This window comes from Camelus dromedarius, chromosome 12 (assembly GCF_036321535.1).
Source record: "Camelus dromedarius isolate mCamDro1 chromosome 12, mCamDro1.pat, whole genome shotgun sequence".
NCBI classification, from domain to species: Eukaryota; Metazoa; Chordata; class Mammalia; order Artiodactyla; family Camelidae; genus Camelus; species Camelus dromedarius.
In genome coordinates, this window is record NC_087447.1 from 10,765,462 (window position 1) to 10,780,977 (window position 15,516).

Genomic DNA, 15,516 nt, shown 5'->3' on the forward strand with positions numbered 1-15,516 from the left:
ACTCCGGGACTTTATTGGCTGCCCCAGCCTGCCCCTTTCTCAATCAGCCTCTTTCATTGGTCAGCACTGCCAACCTCCCTTTTCACAGACAATCCCAAGAACCAATCATCTCTAATCACCGAGCCGTCTCTCCGCCGGCATGTGAATGATATTCATCCCAACCAATAAAAAATGAAAGTGAGAGGCCCCTTTCTCCTCACTTCGTTCAGTAAATGGTAGAAAAGGTTGAGCAGCTGACATCAACCACCAATCCGTAAGGGCGGAAGAGGGACGAGGAGAAGAGTGATGGGAGGGGTGACGTGGCGGTGACGGGAGCATAAACTAAAATGAGTGGCAGAAATACTAGCCAATCGGCAATCAAACTAGCCGGGCCGTCTGCCTCCTAGAGTCCTCCCTGACCGCTAGAGACTTCGGGAAAGCACCAATAAGCTTTACAAGAGTCTGATTGGCCTTCGCCTGCACCAATCAACGGTGAGTCTGGCGGAAGCGTCCCACCCCGGGCTCTCACTGGGCGGTGTGGAATGACAGGCCCCAGAGAAATGCCAATGTCCTGGGGGTCTTCAGCAAGTGACACTCAGCGGCGCCAATCGACTTCTTCCTTCCCAGCGGCCGAGCCCTCCTCCCCACGGCCGGCCTGGCGGGGCGGGGACGCTGCGCGGCGGCTGCTGATGCGCTAGCCGTGTGGGGCCCTCCGCGCGGCGACGGCGGCTCTCGTAGGCGGTTCCGGTCCTGTATCTCCGGGCGGCGGCGACTCATGGCGGCGACGGAGCTGAGAGGAGTGGTGGGCCCGGGCCCGGCGGCCATTGCGGCTCCGGGCGGCGGCGGCGCCGGTCCCCCCATGGTGGGAGGAGGCGGCGCCGGCGGCCGCGGAGACTCGGGGCCAGGCTCCGGGGCAGCTCCAGGCACGGTGGCCGCGGCGGCGGCGGCGGCAGGCGTCCCGGGCCCGGGAGCCGGGGGAGTGACGGCGGCGGGCGCGGCTCCTGCGCCGCCGGCGGGGGGCTCAGGCGGCTCGGGCTCTGGGGGTTCCGGCTCGGCTCGTGAGGGCTGGCTCTTCAAATGGACCAATTATATCAAAGGCTACCAGAGGCGGTGGTTCGTGCTGAGCAACGGGCTCCTGAGCTACTACAGGTAACTGCTTCCGGGGCGCCGTCCCCCACCGCAGCCCGCAGCCCCCGCGCCGTCCCCCTTCTGCCCGCGCGGCAGCCAAGGTCGCCCCAGGCCCCTTTTCGTCACCTGCGCGCACTGACAGCCCTCGACGCGAGCCCAGCATCACAAAAGTGAACGCCCCACGACTTAACCCTCCACCTGCGGACCCACCCTCGGTGCCGTACCTTTCTCTCGGTCCCTGGCTCTTACGATTGTTTGGAGAGCGTCTCCTCTTCCATTGTGTTTCCAGCAGCACCTCGGCGCAATGATTAATTCTGCAAGGAAGGCGCTGTTGTAGATGCTAAGGGACACGTATAGGAGAGCAAAGCCCAGGCGCCGCTCCCGAAGAACTTACTGTGAAAGTCCCAAGGCTTAGCTATCTGTGCCCAGTCTCCAAAATTCAAGGTTATTAGCAGCCCTTGATGTACCCGCCTTTTCTCCCTCCACATTCAGGCACAAGGACACCACGCACAGGGTGGCCTCGGTATCTGTCCCTTGTCTTCTCTATCTCCCCAAGACTTACGTATGCTTTCGCCTTCTGGACAGCCCAGAGTGGACTTGTGCACTCCCGTGTTTCTATTATTTTTGCTTGCCCCATCTCCCATGGGAATGATTAAGTGTTCCATCCAGTAATTCTGGGGTATCTGTGGTTAGTTAATTCAAAGAAGATTCCATGTCCTTGGCATGATTACATCTGTTCAACAATACTTGTTTTGGAATGTTTCATATATATTTATGGTAACTCACAATCTTGCCATAACATAACATGCTTTTGGCTACTCATCTTACTGTAGATAAATAGGTTAAAGTACTGGATTTGAGGACAGGACATAAACGTTTCCTGAGGGCTGGGCAGTTTGGATAGATGTTCTGCATACAGTATTCTTTGACTCCCAGCGGCAACCAGGGAGTTAGGAGATTCTCTCACCTTAACCATGAGGAAACTGAGACTTCGCTTGGGTGACTTTCACAGGGTCTTGAGTCAGGATTTGAAACTAATTCTTTTCACACCAAAATAACCTAAAACCCAGGTTAGTGTTATGTGAATCAATCAAATACAGGGATAAATACCTACAGCAAGTAAGTTTATAGATCATGGTTACTATGTGTGTTTTATACAAAATGTATAGAAATCTCCTTTAAGGGAGATATTGCTTAATATAATGGCATTTCTGAGTGAAGTCTTTTTATAAAGACCATTCTACTGGGGATCCAAGACACTGCTGTTAATAACAGCTCACTCTGTATCTCTTTTCCTCTGCCAATAGCCACTCTGCCATGGGGACAGTTAGGGTGAACGAATCTCTTTTCCATCAGCTCCACTGTATCATCTCTTAAAGAACTTTTGAGAGGAAATTGAAGATGGGAGTTGGAGGTTGATAAAGGCGGAACACATTCTTATCTGGTCTCTAACACAGTGGAAAATACCTTAGTGCATCCTCCCTGCTTAAGTGACATTAATTATGAACATTTATGTGTATCATTTGCGTTATTATATTCAGAATTGATTTTAATTTTAACCCTTTCTAATTACTCATCCAGAACCATCAGTTTAAGGTTTAATCACAAATCTAAAATTTTAGTTTGCTCCAAAGTTTTTCCCTTACTCACGTTCCTGTTTTCCGGTTACACTGAACATCATTCTGATGTTCAATTGATTCATGTCCTGACTTGGCTTTTAAGTCATTATTAACACTGATACCCTATTTTCAAAAGTTGTATGTCAGCTGAAGGCCTTAATGTGTGGTCATTTTTCCTCATTCAAGTTCTTAATCAAATCCACTTTCCAGGCCAGTTGAGTCTTTGATCAGTCCCAGTCTTGATCAGTATTGATGTCGGTTGGATGTTGCTGTCTCTTCACGTACTTATAACCACTTTTAACTTCGCTCTTACAAGAGCTAGTGGTACCTGTCTGACTACAGCTAAAACTCCTTCCAAAACATACGAAACCACATATTGGGAAATACGCCATTGGCCTGTCCTTGCCAGCTAAGATAGTTCCACCCACAAAACCAACCAAGCAACAGGATCCAAAGTTATCAAATCTATGCACTAGCCTCAAAATCACATTGAAGTACTTCCTACCAACCGATCAGTAGTTTATTCTTTTGAACAGGTTCTTTGGGTCCCCATCTCCTTAGAGTTATTTAGCCACATTGTTGTTCGTCCTGCTTCTCATGACTCCAGAACCTGTCATCTCCTATATATGCCTCTTACAAAATACTATTTTCTTTTTAACTGAGTGCTTCCTAGACCCGTCCTCTGAGGGACATGCTCATAGGCTTTGGCGAGCCTTCTATTTTACCTATCCTGTTCTTCCTTACATGCAAAGCTACACGGATGTCCTGTTACTCAGAACCACATGTGGAATCCCAGCCCTCTCAGATGCATGGTGACAAGCCCATAGTATTAGTTTTCCTGGCTAGCTTCTAGAGATTGAGTTACTGTTTTGGCTGGCCTTTTCCGGAAATAACTTTCTAACCAGAAGATACCACCTAATACCGAAGTGTGAGAAGAACCTATCTTGCACCCTGAACACCACCTCTTTCCAACTTCTGCATTAATCATTTATAAGCACAGGTGTATCTGCCCGAACCCACGAGCTCCGAGGTCAAGCCTGCCTTACGCCCAGGGTTCCTTGGCATTTTAAAAACTGCTCCAGGCTCTTGTGATTTGGGAAACTTTCTTTAGTTCCTGAAGATGACGCAGATGGAAGAGAGTCCTAGGAAGTGGCTTGTGAGAAGTAGAAACACATTGTGAGGAATGTGGTAGAAGGTCCAAGTAGCACCTTTGGAGTAGAAAGCAGGGGCGAGCTGGCCTGTCGGCAGTGGGTCTGTAGTTCGCTTGCATTATTCATAATGTAACTGAAGCTGGGGGGGCGGGGGAGGGGAGGTAAGAACAGAAAAAAACAGGGATTCACGTTACAGCGTGGCAGGTGCAGGGGATGGAAAATGGCCCGGTCCACTGAGACCCTGTGGCCATCCCATACTGCTCGTTTGTGCATTTGAGGAAGAAAAACCAGTTTCATGTGACAAACCAAACAATAGCAAATCTGTCTTCCTAAAACACAGTGAACAGCCTCTCTCAAACCTCTGAAATCGCAGTTTCTGGAGATGGAGTGTGTCATTTCTGGCGTGCAGGAATTCTGGATGTGCCCGGTGTGTTGGGCCACTTGGCACGAGCGAAAGGGAAATGGCTCTGATGTGCACGGTGACAGTTGGCAGGGGACTTTGACCTCTTTACGTTCCAAGTTGGTCAGGAAAAACTGCAGCCTCAACACACAGGTCCCCGCGCCCGACCGGCCGGGGCTGGGGGGAAATGAGCACGGTCGGCCCTGTCCCCTCAATTACTCTGGCAGCTTGATTTTTTCACATAAAGTCTCTTGTAGCTTGTTGTCACCAAGCAGTGCTGCAAAGTTCAAAAGTGAGTCTATTAATAGAACTGTCAGTCAAAAGAGATGGGGAAAATTTTTTACACCCAGTCCTCTGAGAACAGATTTGCTGAATCTTTCCTAGCTATTAATAGAATGGCTTAGGAGTTCCCACCAACAGAGGTCAGTGGACCTGAGGAAATATATTCTGGAAAGATTATACTACCTGGTGATTCTTAAATGATTATTCTTTCTTTATGCCCACAGAAAGCTAGTTATCCCTGTTTCATATCATTTGAGCTGCAGTCAAATACAATTCTAAATGCACTCTAAACATCTCAGCGTGCCTTACACTTGTGCACTGTAATTGTGAGCAGAGTGTGACAATTCTCTTTTGGGCTGAGTTACAGTTGTGGGGCTGGGCTGTTTAATATATGTAAAATGGAGCTCTTCTTTCTCTCAGTAAGATTATTCTACAAAATTTTGTTATATGAGTTTATAAAGCGCCATTTCACAATTATAACTTGCTAAACAGAAGGTAACTCCTGCCTGCAGAAGGGCACAAAGGAACCCTTTGGGGTGGTAGAAATGTTCTATATCTTGATTGCGGTGATGGTTGCACAATCGTATACGTTTGTCAAACCTCACTCAGTCGTACACTCAGAGTTGCTGAATTGGTATTATATGTAGTTACCCTTCAGTGAAACCTAGTTTTTAAAAGCTAAGGGAGCAAGAGGAACAGCAGAGCAATACAGCCTGACTCAGAGACAACTTATAGGCTCTGGAAGGAAATCCCTACTGATGGTTTTTGGAATTTTAAGGAGCCATTTGAGGGAAATAATAAAACTTACTGACGCCTGAGACTACTGGATTTTCGAAAGGCTTAGACTTAGGAAAAGAAATGGAATATAAGGAAGAATAAACCACCCATCCACTTTCTACTCGGCTTGTCTTTGTCTCGTTATTACAGGTCAAAGGCAGAAATGAGACATACCTGCCGGGGTACCATCAACCTCGCCACAGCCAACATCACCGTGGAGGATTCCTGCAACTTCATCATTTCCAACGGGGGTGCTCAGACCTACCATCTGAAGGCCAGCTCGGAAGTGGAGCGGCAGCGCTGGGTGACAGCCCTGGAGCTGGCCAAGGCCAAGGCTGTGAAGATGCTGGCAGAATCAGGTAGGAAGCGAAGAACACCGCATCTGCGGGACATTCCGTTTTCCCCTCTTAGGCACAAATCTTACTTTGTCCCTCTTTATCGTTTGGTTATCAGCTCTCTCCTGAGTGTGTCAGGTTTCTCCCCATCATGCGGCATTTCTCCTGGCTTGCTGGCTTCCGGCTAGGGGCACTTCTGCCCCGAAGGGGACATTGGTTACAGCTGAGGGGCGGTGGTGCTACTGGCATCCAGGGAGTAGTGTCCTCCTCCACTGCACAGGACAGGCCCCCACAACAGGGGTATCTGGCCCAAAATGTCAGAATTGTTGAGGTTGGGAAACTCTGTCCTAGAAGCGTGACAGTTTTCCTTTCGGCTTTTAATGTCAACTGACTACCTTGAAATTTTGTGAAATAATTATTTTATTAACAAGTTGGTCTTCAGGTTATTACAACTCCCAATTTGATCTAGCCTTACTTTCTTCTTTTCTGCTGACGTCTTCTTACTATTTGCTAGTTGAGTTGAAACCAGCAATCTTCATCAACTGCCAGAAACTTTATATGTGAAACCCCCTGGCAGTGGGCAGAGAGACACCTGACTGGTGGTGTTGCTCTTACATCGGTCAGGGGGAAAGCAGGTGTACAGTCCTTTGTTCATCCTAGCTTGATGCCGGAGTTGGGGGCCAGAGCTGTTTCATTCCTGGAGCACATTAAAAAAAAAAAAACCATGATATGTGATATCTTTTGTGAAAAATCTTTATTTTTGGGAAGACTACCTTAGTCTTCCCAAAAAGAGCAGTCTAATTATGTTTTGATTTTTCTTAAAGGAAGATGGTAGGATTTCCCTCCAAATACTGATAGTTTAATCACATCGAGTTTGTTCATTTAGAGCTGACCAAGATGGTCACCTGCTAACTTTTGTTCAGCTCTTGTTTTTCTTACCCCTTGTTATTTCCCACCCTGTATTTAGTATCTACCAAAAGCAGTAAGAGGAGAGTTTACTGCTTTGTAAATTTTGGGCTCACAGGTTCTGTATTGACTTTGGCCCTACCTCCCTGTCTAGCAGATAGGGCAGGTCTTTCCTTGTTTCTTTTGTTCCGATTTTAGTGCTGATTTTAGCTCCCCCAAAGGAAGTGACACTGCTGGAAAAGCACTTTGCAGCTACGGAGTGTTAAGTACAAAGCCGACAGCGAGAGGTACAACAGCTCCCTGCTTGACTTGCTATTTGAAAGTCATGTAACAGAAGACCATGCGTTGCTTTCAGTGCAGTGGTGGCTTTGGTGTCAGATGAACTCATCCTGAAGGTCCTGAGTTCTCCTTTAGGAAAGAGAAATTAATGAGTCTCTCGATGATGCAGACTTGGTTTACAAAGGCCAGACAGCAGTTCTCAACCTGTTTCATACAAGACCCACCGATCGCCTGGCAGATGATAGTGGCTTTGCAGTGATACTCAGTGTAACTAGATTGGGACCCTCAGGCTAGGGTTAAAAGGCTCAGTAACTCATTCCCAGTCCCAAGAGCCACCAGGTCCACCCTGTCCTCTAGGTCACTGGTTCTCTAACCACGGTGTGCAGCAGAATTACCCACCCAAGCAGCTTATTTGAAATGCAGATTCCTGGGCCTTGCCTTACAGCAGCCAAATCAAAGTTTTGGGAGGGGTGGAGCCAGAGACTGCACCTTGAAGAACTCAGGGGCGGGACATGAGGGGATCGGATGGAGGGAGTCAAAAGGTACAAGCTTCTAGTTATAAGGTAAGTGGTACTGGGGATGCAGTGTACAGCATGATGACCGTGGTCGACCACTGCTGTGCGGTGTATTTGAAACTTGCTAAGAGAGTAGATCCTCAAAGTCTCATCACAAGGAAAAAAACCTTTTTTGGTATCTATATGAGATGATGGATGTTGACTCACTTGTAATCATTTCACAATATATGTAAGGTGTATATTTTGTACACCTTAAACTTACAACAGTGCTATATGTCAATTATAGATCAATAAAACTGAAAGGAAAAAAAAGCATGAGTTAAAAAAAATGCTTATTGTTGTGCGCCCCAGGAAAAAAAAAATGAAGTACCCTAGGTGTTTGTCATGCAGGTGGGCAGGTGGGCTGTGGACCACACTGCAGGAGAATTACCTCGTCGTGGCGAGCCCTCGGTGGGTCAGAATACACCGCCTGAAGCGTGTCAGGCTTGGTTGTGGGTAGAGCTGGTAGGGTTCCCCCCCTCAGCCCTGGGCCCGGGAGTCACGTGACTCCCCCTTTCTTCGCCCCTCCAGATGAGTCGGGAGATGAAGAGTCCGTCTCCCAAACCGACAAGACTGAGCTGCAGAACACCCTGCGGACCCTGTCCAGCAAAGTGGAGGACCTGAGCACGTGCAACGACCTGATAGCCAAGCACGGCACTGCACTGCAGCGCTCGCTCAGCGAGCTGGAGTCCCTGCGGCTGCCCGCCGAGAGCAACGAGAAGATCAAGCAGGTCAACGAGCGGGCCACGCTCTTCAGGATAACGTCCAATGCCATGATCAACGTGAGTGCACGTGGTGCCCACCTCGCTTTTCGCTTCCTCTCCTCTTTGAGATGTAATTCTCCCCAAGCGCTGGGAAATGAGTTAATAAAGCCTAGAAGGACCATCAGGTCCTGCTGTGCTGTTCAGGGGGTTTAAGCCACGTGGTTTGTTGCGTGAAACTGGGACAGGGCGCACGGGTGCAGTGACTTTCACGCTCTGCTCAAATGGTCAGGGGGACACTGCTCCAGCCCGCGAGGTAGTTAGGAGTCCAGGGTTCTAGCCCTGCTTTTGCCGCCGGCAGGACATCTGATGGGGATGTTAGTTGAGTCCCTTCATCTTTCTAGGTTGAAGTTCTGCTTTATTTGTTTAGAGTTCTCTAAGCTTATTTGTTGGAACTGAAAGGTCTTCATGGGTCCTTTCCACTGTCATGTTCTTTGAGTTTAGGCTTTAGGTTGGAGTCTGAACCCTCCTTTGCTAACACATTCTGGGCTACAGTGTGGTAAGTGGGTGCCGAATCTAGTACTAGTGAGAACCCTACAATACTGCTTAGTCCCATCTTGAGTCTTTGATTGGAGGGGTAATGCTGGGTGATGAAATACTCAACATTAAGCACTTCCGTTTTTAAATTTTTCTTGCAACTTTTTTTTTTTTTAATGGAGGTACTGAGAACTGAACCCAGGACCTCATGCACTCTACCAGTGAGCTACACCCACTCCCCTGGGCCCTTTTTTTTTTTAAAAGGAAGGGGCCAGCGCTTCTGCCTCCTTCTGACTCCTGCCTCGAGTGGCTGTTTCTGGTTTGTGGAATGCTTCGGCTGCTCAGGTGCACGGCTCTAGGTAAACCCAAAGCACCACTGGCGTTAGTGAGTTGTGTCACATACCAGGTGACAGGGATGAAATGAGAGCATGGTTTAAGCAGTGCTGGGTGTCCTCTGCCGGTAACCGATCCTCACCTGGCAGGGTGTTTTAGTTCACCCCCATTCCACGTCAGAACATGAGAGGACGTTGCACAGGGCACGTGAGAGGCTTCTCTGTGAGACAGGGCTTAGGCAGGTGTGGTGGTGTTTTTCCTGTCTCATTAAATGGTTTGAACTTTCTTCACTGGGGCCAGATTTCTCCTCGTTTCAGGAGTGATAAGACGTCTGCTTAGAACTAGTTTAGATAACGAGGCTCCGAGAGACCGAAGTTCTTTTCCTATGACCGAAGGAAAACTTAGTTTTTCGCATCTAAGGCTCTTTTGTTTCTTAATATTTTCATACCATTTTCCAAAGTGTTGAACACTGTCGTCAGTGCTCTGATTCACACAAAGTAGAAAAGAGAAAATCTTCTGTCCACTTCAGGACTGCAGAGGGGTCAGCCTACTTCCAGTGCCGCCCTGTGCATCCGCATGGACGCTTAGGTATCTGAGCTCCAGTTGTCTGCTGTTTTTCCAGACTGTCACCCTGCTTCGTGCCTGTGGGCCTGTTTTTCTGGTCCTCCTGTGATCAGGAAAGCCTCATAAATCATACAGGTCATTTAATCAATAGTAAATACATAACCTTTTAAATAGAGCAGCTCAGGATACAATGGTCTGTTGCCTTTTATCCATGTCAGGTGAGCACCCTGCTCTGTGGCAGTGTTTTTACTACTCTGAAATGAAAAAATTGCTAAATGATATGCCTCTTGATTTAGAAATTTCTCATAGAACTGAAACTTTAGTTTGGACTTTTCTCTTGAAAATACACTTATCTTGGTTCCTCGGGGTGATTCTTTTCCCCTAAGTTCTAGGCATCCAGAGTTCGTGTCGGTTCTCATTCTCCCCTCCCTGGGTGCACTGCCTGGGCCCCTTTCATAGCCGTTTATTGCTGGAAATGCATTTCTTATCCCTGTGTCATTTCCTTTGTACCTTTCAGTGATGATGGTGAAGCCTTAAAACTAACATGCCAGCACATCACATCTCTAAATAGGCAAAGTTGTATCAAAGGAAGAATGCATTCATTTCACTCAACTGCCTGGTTGCTTGGGATATAGTTTTTCTTGCTACCAAAGTGAATCTGAGCAGGGGAGTGGCTCTGACGCTGTGTTACTGTATCCATTGGCTAGTTCAGTGGCCGTCTGCCAGGGGATATGAAACTAGTGTGGATGAGGGCCCTCCCCTCGGGGAGATTACTCTCCAGTGAGGGGACAGAGGAGTGAGCAGATGGTCGTGGAGTGTGCTGAGTCCCGTGAGAGAAGTGAGCACGGGCTGCTGTGGTGGGCGCGGCAGGGGTGTTTAGCTCGGACTGGGAGGATAAGGAAAGGTAACACCTCATCTAAATTCTGAAGGACCTGAGAGAGTCTTCCTGTGACAAAAAGGCAACATGGAGCTTGGGACCCTAGGTCCACCTGCCTCAGTTAACTACCTCTGTAACCTGGGCACCCCTCCTTCCTCTGTGACCCCAGTTCCTTTTCTGTAGATGGTGAGGACACTAGTAGCTGCTCACAGGGTGGCTGAAAGGCTTTTACTAGATACTTGATATAAAGTGTTGAGCAAAGTGCCTGACGGATAGTCACCTGTCACTCACTTGGAGTCATGTTCAGCAAACATCAGAGGAAGTGATGGGAGAGGGTTGATCCAGGTGGAGGTGTGCATATATGGACTCCTCTCTTTCTCCCAAAGTCTGGGAACGCACGCAGTTAACTGTTAGTAGAGCAAGGAAGTAGCCAGAGATAAGGCTGAGGAGGAATTAGCGTGGGGTAGGGTGGGGTGGGGTGGGGTGGGGTGCGGTGCAGATCCTACTAAATGGACTTGGTACTAGTGGATTAGAAGAGGATGAGACCGATTTTGACTCAGGCTTAACTGTAATAGCTAACACCTTATTGAGTGATTATGTGAGCGCAGTATTTCTAAGTAACAACTTTGAGGTACTCATTCTTTGTTTACAGATGAGGAAGATGAGACACCGAGAGGTTAAATAACTTGCTAAAAATTCCACAGGTAGACAGTAGGATGGAGCTGTGATTTGAGTCCCAACGGTCCGAGTCCAGAGTATGTCCTCTGTGCTGCGTGAGTAGGGAGGGTGGAAGGAAGAGTACAGTTCCCAGAAATATTAAAGAAAAATCGATAGGACTTGATACTTGGATGTGGGGAGGGAAGAAAACCAAAAATCAAGGATTCCTCTTTGTTTTCTGGCTTAGGCAGGTGGAAGGGCCCTGGGACTGTTCTTGGGATGGAGAAGCAGAATCAGAAAGGGGATGTGGTGGTTGGGGACCCACAGATCCTGAGATCACCTCGAGCTATTGAGTGGGCAATTGGCCAGTCTGGTCTGCAGCTCCGTGAGCGCAGAGCTGGAGCTACTGACTTAGAAGGCACTGGTCCGTAGGCAAAGGTTGAAACTGTGGGAGTAGATGCTCTGTTTACCTTTTAGTTTCTCTTTAACAGGGCATAGATTTTAAAGCTTACATCGCTTCCTTCCTTCATTTATTTATTAAGCAAACTTTGTACAGGCTCCCACTATGTACAAAGCAGCTAAGGTAGGACCGGAGAGAAGTATGTGAGCGCACTATAAATGGTGTCTTCCAGTCACTTACAGTCCATCTGGAGAGGAAGAAAGTCAGTCACGAAGCTGCTGTGGCTGGTGTGAAACAGAACCATGTGCACGAGCGGAGGAGAGACTGGCGGCAGCTCAGATGGGAGGGATGGAGGGTGTCACAGAAGAAGGAACATTTGCCATAGATCTTAAAAGCATGAGGAGGACCTGGCCAAGTAGAGCAAGCGGGCAGGAAGGCATGCTCGGCAGAGCAAATGGCACGTGCTGTGGCAGGCAGGCCTGAGCGAGCCCTGCGTGTCTGGGGAGTGGTGAGCCGTTCGGTGCGGCAGGCAGGTACCGGAGCCTGGAGAGGAGGAGGCCCGGGCCCCTTATGTCCATAACCGGTAGTCGGGGTTTGGTCCTAGTCTCAGTGGGGAGGCCGTGAAGGGACCAATATGATCAGGTTTGTGTTTTGTCTCTTTCTTTGATTCCACAGGTAGGCTTCTAATTTTTGAGGTTGGTTGTTTCTCTAAGGGACCAAAATAGAAACCAATTTAATTTCCTCCTGTTTGGTCTGATTCAGAGAAGACTCTGTTCTCGATGTCTGAATTTCTCAGCTTCAGGTGACTTGAGTTTAGTCAAGAACTTATTGAAAGTTGTGCGGGTGGGTGTAGCTCAGTGGTAGAGTGTGTGCTTAGCATGCACAAAATCCTGGGTTTAATCCCTGGTATGGTACCCCTATTAAAAAATAAAAATAATAAAAATATTTTTTAAAAAATTTATTGAAAGCACTTACCCTACACTTTTCCTCGTCTTTCCGTCAGTAGGTTTCTTTCTTTGGTGCAGTTCACACAGCTGCCCTTTGTGATGTGGCACAAATACTTTGTCTGGGTTTACTGCTCACTTGGCATTTGTTTGGTCCTCATGAGCAGGAGAATAGAAGAGAACCGTGACAACCACGTCCACCTTTTCCCCCTGGGGTTGACCATGATTACTTCACAGGGCTGGCTGCCCCCGGATGCTGTGGAAGAACAGGGAAAGCCTTTCATTGTAATTTGCGTTGTAATTGTTACAGTTCCCAGAGTGAGGTTACTTGATGAGCTTACAGAAGCCTGGGGGGACGTCTCTGACAAGTTGGGTGGAGGTGACACACACAATGACTCTTTCTCATACAGGCCTGCCGAGATTTCCTCTTGTTAGCCCAGACCCACAGTAAGAAATGGCAGAAATCCCTCCAGTATGAGAGGGACCAGCGGATCCGGCTGGAAGAGACCCTGGAGCAGCTGGCGAAGCAGCATAATCACCTGGAGAGGGCCTTCCGCGGGGCCACGGTGCTGCCGGCCAACACCCCCGGCAACACCGGTTCGGGGAAAGGTGAGACGCCACCTTGGTTCTTGGTTGGCCTGTTCTGATCTGTGCCGGGTGGTGTTCTGCAGCGGGTAGAAGGAACTCCTGAGTCTCCGCAATCAGTGACTCATGGGAAATGGAATTCGAGCCGTTTACTTCTTCTGACTTGTCCACGGCTTTCCACCATTTGTTGCTATGTTTGTGGTCAGTAGTGAAAAAAGCCTGTCATGCCAGGTTGTGGTCAGTGTAGCCAAAGTAAACAGAAGAGGCTTTCCTCCTTGTAGACCAGTGCTGCTCTGGCAAAGGAGACATGAGTGACGAGGATGACGAGAATGAATTTTTTGATGCTCCTGAGATCATCACTATGCCCGAAAACTTGGGCCACAAGTAAGTTACTCTGGACTCCCGAGAAACACGAACATCATCGTGTCTGACCGTCAAAGGGTTGGAAGTGCTCTCAGTGAGAGTATCGTAGTGTTTCCTGAGACCTGGACTCATTTCCTTAAGTAAGTAGAAGACTGTCAGCTGTTTTACATGAGCAAGTTCTCCAAAGATGTTTATTCATCCATATCCTTTAATAAGTGTCATCGTTTGATCACTCGTTAGTAAGTTTGTGCAGCGTGCTTATTAGCATTCTGCTTTGTAAACACATGGTGGGGACCAAACTCTAGTTCTGAGCTTTACTCTAATTCTCGTGTTTCCCATCCGTGTAGACGTACTGGCAGCAACATCAGTGGGGCCAGCAGTGACATCAGCCTTGATGAACAGGTAACTCTTATTTGAAAGTTACCAGGAGTGAGGGACTTAGCTGTCATCCCCAAGGATTTGCTTGTAAAGTACTAAAAGAAACAGAAAATACTGATTTTTTTTTTTAGCGTGGGGGAAGGGAAGCTTGTAAATACTGGGTTTTCTGTTCTTTGTGGGTGATTGAATGGCTTTGTCTTTGGGCTCAGTACAAGCATCAGCTGGAAGAGACCAAGAAGGAAAAGAGAACGAGGATCCCGTACAAGCCCAACTACAGCCTCAATCTGTGGAGCATCATGAAGAACTGCATAGGGAAGGAGCTCTCCAAGATCCCCATGCCGGTGAGGGCCCTTTGTTTTGTTGAATGGAAGTCTAGTCGACTTACAATGTTGTGTTAGTTTCTGGCATACAGCATAGTGATTCAGTTACATGTATATTCCTTTTCACTGTAGGCTACTGGGGAAAGGAGTGGGTGGAGAGATAAATTGGGAATTCAGGATTTATAGCTGCTAACTATATATATATAAAATAGGTAAATGAGGCCAGTGAGGTTCTTGCACGTCCAGGCTGCTGCCCAGAGGGCCTCTCAGGCCCCAGTCAGGAGAATGCAGCCAGGACAGCCCCGCCCACTCGTGTGGCAGTTTGTGGCGTGGTCCTTGTTACCTTTATAGTCATAAACTATCCCTTCAGGCTTTAAATTTGGCTGTGGATCTCACACATTTCCAGATCACCTAGAATCGGATGCATTTGTTCAGTAACAGTTATTTAGGAGCAAATTCCTATGCTAGATGTAGGGGGGACATGCAGAGATAAATACAGCATAGTTTCTGTTTTCAGGAAGCATGTAATGCAGAGGAAACAGACATGAAAACAGGTGAAAATACTCCTTTCTTGATGGGGTTGTGGGAAGCGCTGTACACACAAAGGTTTGGGGAGTGCAGAAGCAAAAATGGTTCGTTCCAACCAGGAGGATGCGGACCGTATCCATGGTGAAGGTGGTGTGTGGTCTGACCTCCCTCCCTCCCGTCCTGCCCTCCTCTAGTCCGTCCAGTTTTAAAAAGTGATCTTTTTAAAACTGCAAATCTAGTTATGTCATTCTTTAGCTTAAAATTCTTTACTAGGTCCTTCATGCTTTGAGGGTATTCCAGGTTCCTTAGTGGGCTTGGTACTTCCTCCCCAAGGACAGGGTGCCACCCAGATGCATGCAGTGTTCCAGTCCCTGGGGGTTCCCTTCAGGTGCTTACCGGCATCTTGGGTTTTTTCCCCCTCAGGGCATTTGCACACGCTGCTCTTCCCACCCAAACTTTCATCAACTCCCCACCCACCCGTGCCACTTTCCATTTGCCGTAGCTGGTACCCTTTGCTTCAGGATTCAGCTGTAGTGTTGTCTCTTTCAGCAAACCTTCACCCATGTGTGTGAGCAGGGTGTGTTCCCACAGTACCAGTGTTGATTCCTGGGCGGAGGCTCACACGTGCTCGTTCACACCACAAGCATTTACTGACGGCCTATCTGCCTGGGGTGGTATCAGTGTATCAGTCAGGTATAGGTTCAAGTTAAAGAAGCAAATCCCAAATAGATTGGTTTAGACCAGGGGTCAGAGAACTGTGGCCTTGGAGCCAAATCTGGCTGCCATCTGTACAGCCTACAAGCGAAGAATAGTTTTTACATTTTTAGATGGTTGAAAAACATCAAAAGGGAGGGTCATATTCTGTGATGTGAAAATTATATACAATTTAGAGGTTAGTGTCCATGAAGTTTATTGGAGC

The 15,516-nt window shown here is 48.0% G+C and overlaps 1 protein-coding gene and 1 non-coding gene across 2 annotated transcripts in view; both read left to right on the forward strand.

Moving 5' to 3' along the window:
- Positions 1–621: 621 nt before the first annotated feature.
- The window catches only part of OSBP (oxysterol binding protein), a 29,106-nt gene continuing 14,211 nt past the window's right edge, over positions 622–15,516 (forward strand). Inside the window, exons 1-7 of the mRNA XM_031459535.2 lie at positions 622–1,128; positions 5,487–5,695; positions 7,942–8,192; positions 12,834–13,032; positions 13,290–13,392; positions 13,719–13,773; positions 13,959–14,090. Coding sequence (XP_031315395.2) covers positions 755–1,128; positions 5,487–5,695; positions 7,942–8,192; positions 12,834–13,032; positions 13,290–13,392; positions 13,719–13,773; positions 13,959–14,090 — 1,323 coding nt within the window. The 5' untranslated portion in view covers positions 622–754. The remainder of the gene's footprint in view (positions 1,129–5,486; positions 5,696–7,941; positions 8,193–12,833; positions 13,033–13,289; positions 13,393–13,718; positions 13,774–13,958; positions 14,091–15,516) is intronic.
- LOC116155508 (small nucleolar RNA SNORA48) lies at positions 6,237–6,381 on the forward strand. Its single transcript, XR_004139399.1, has one exon. It is a non-coding gene; the product is annotated as a small nucleolar RNA SNORA48 (small nucleolar RNA).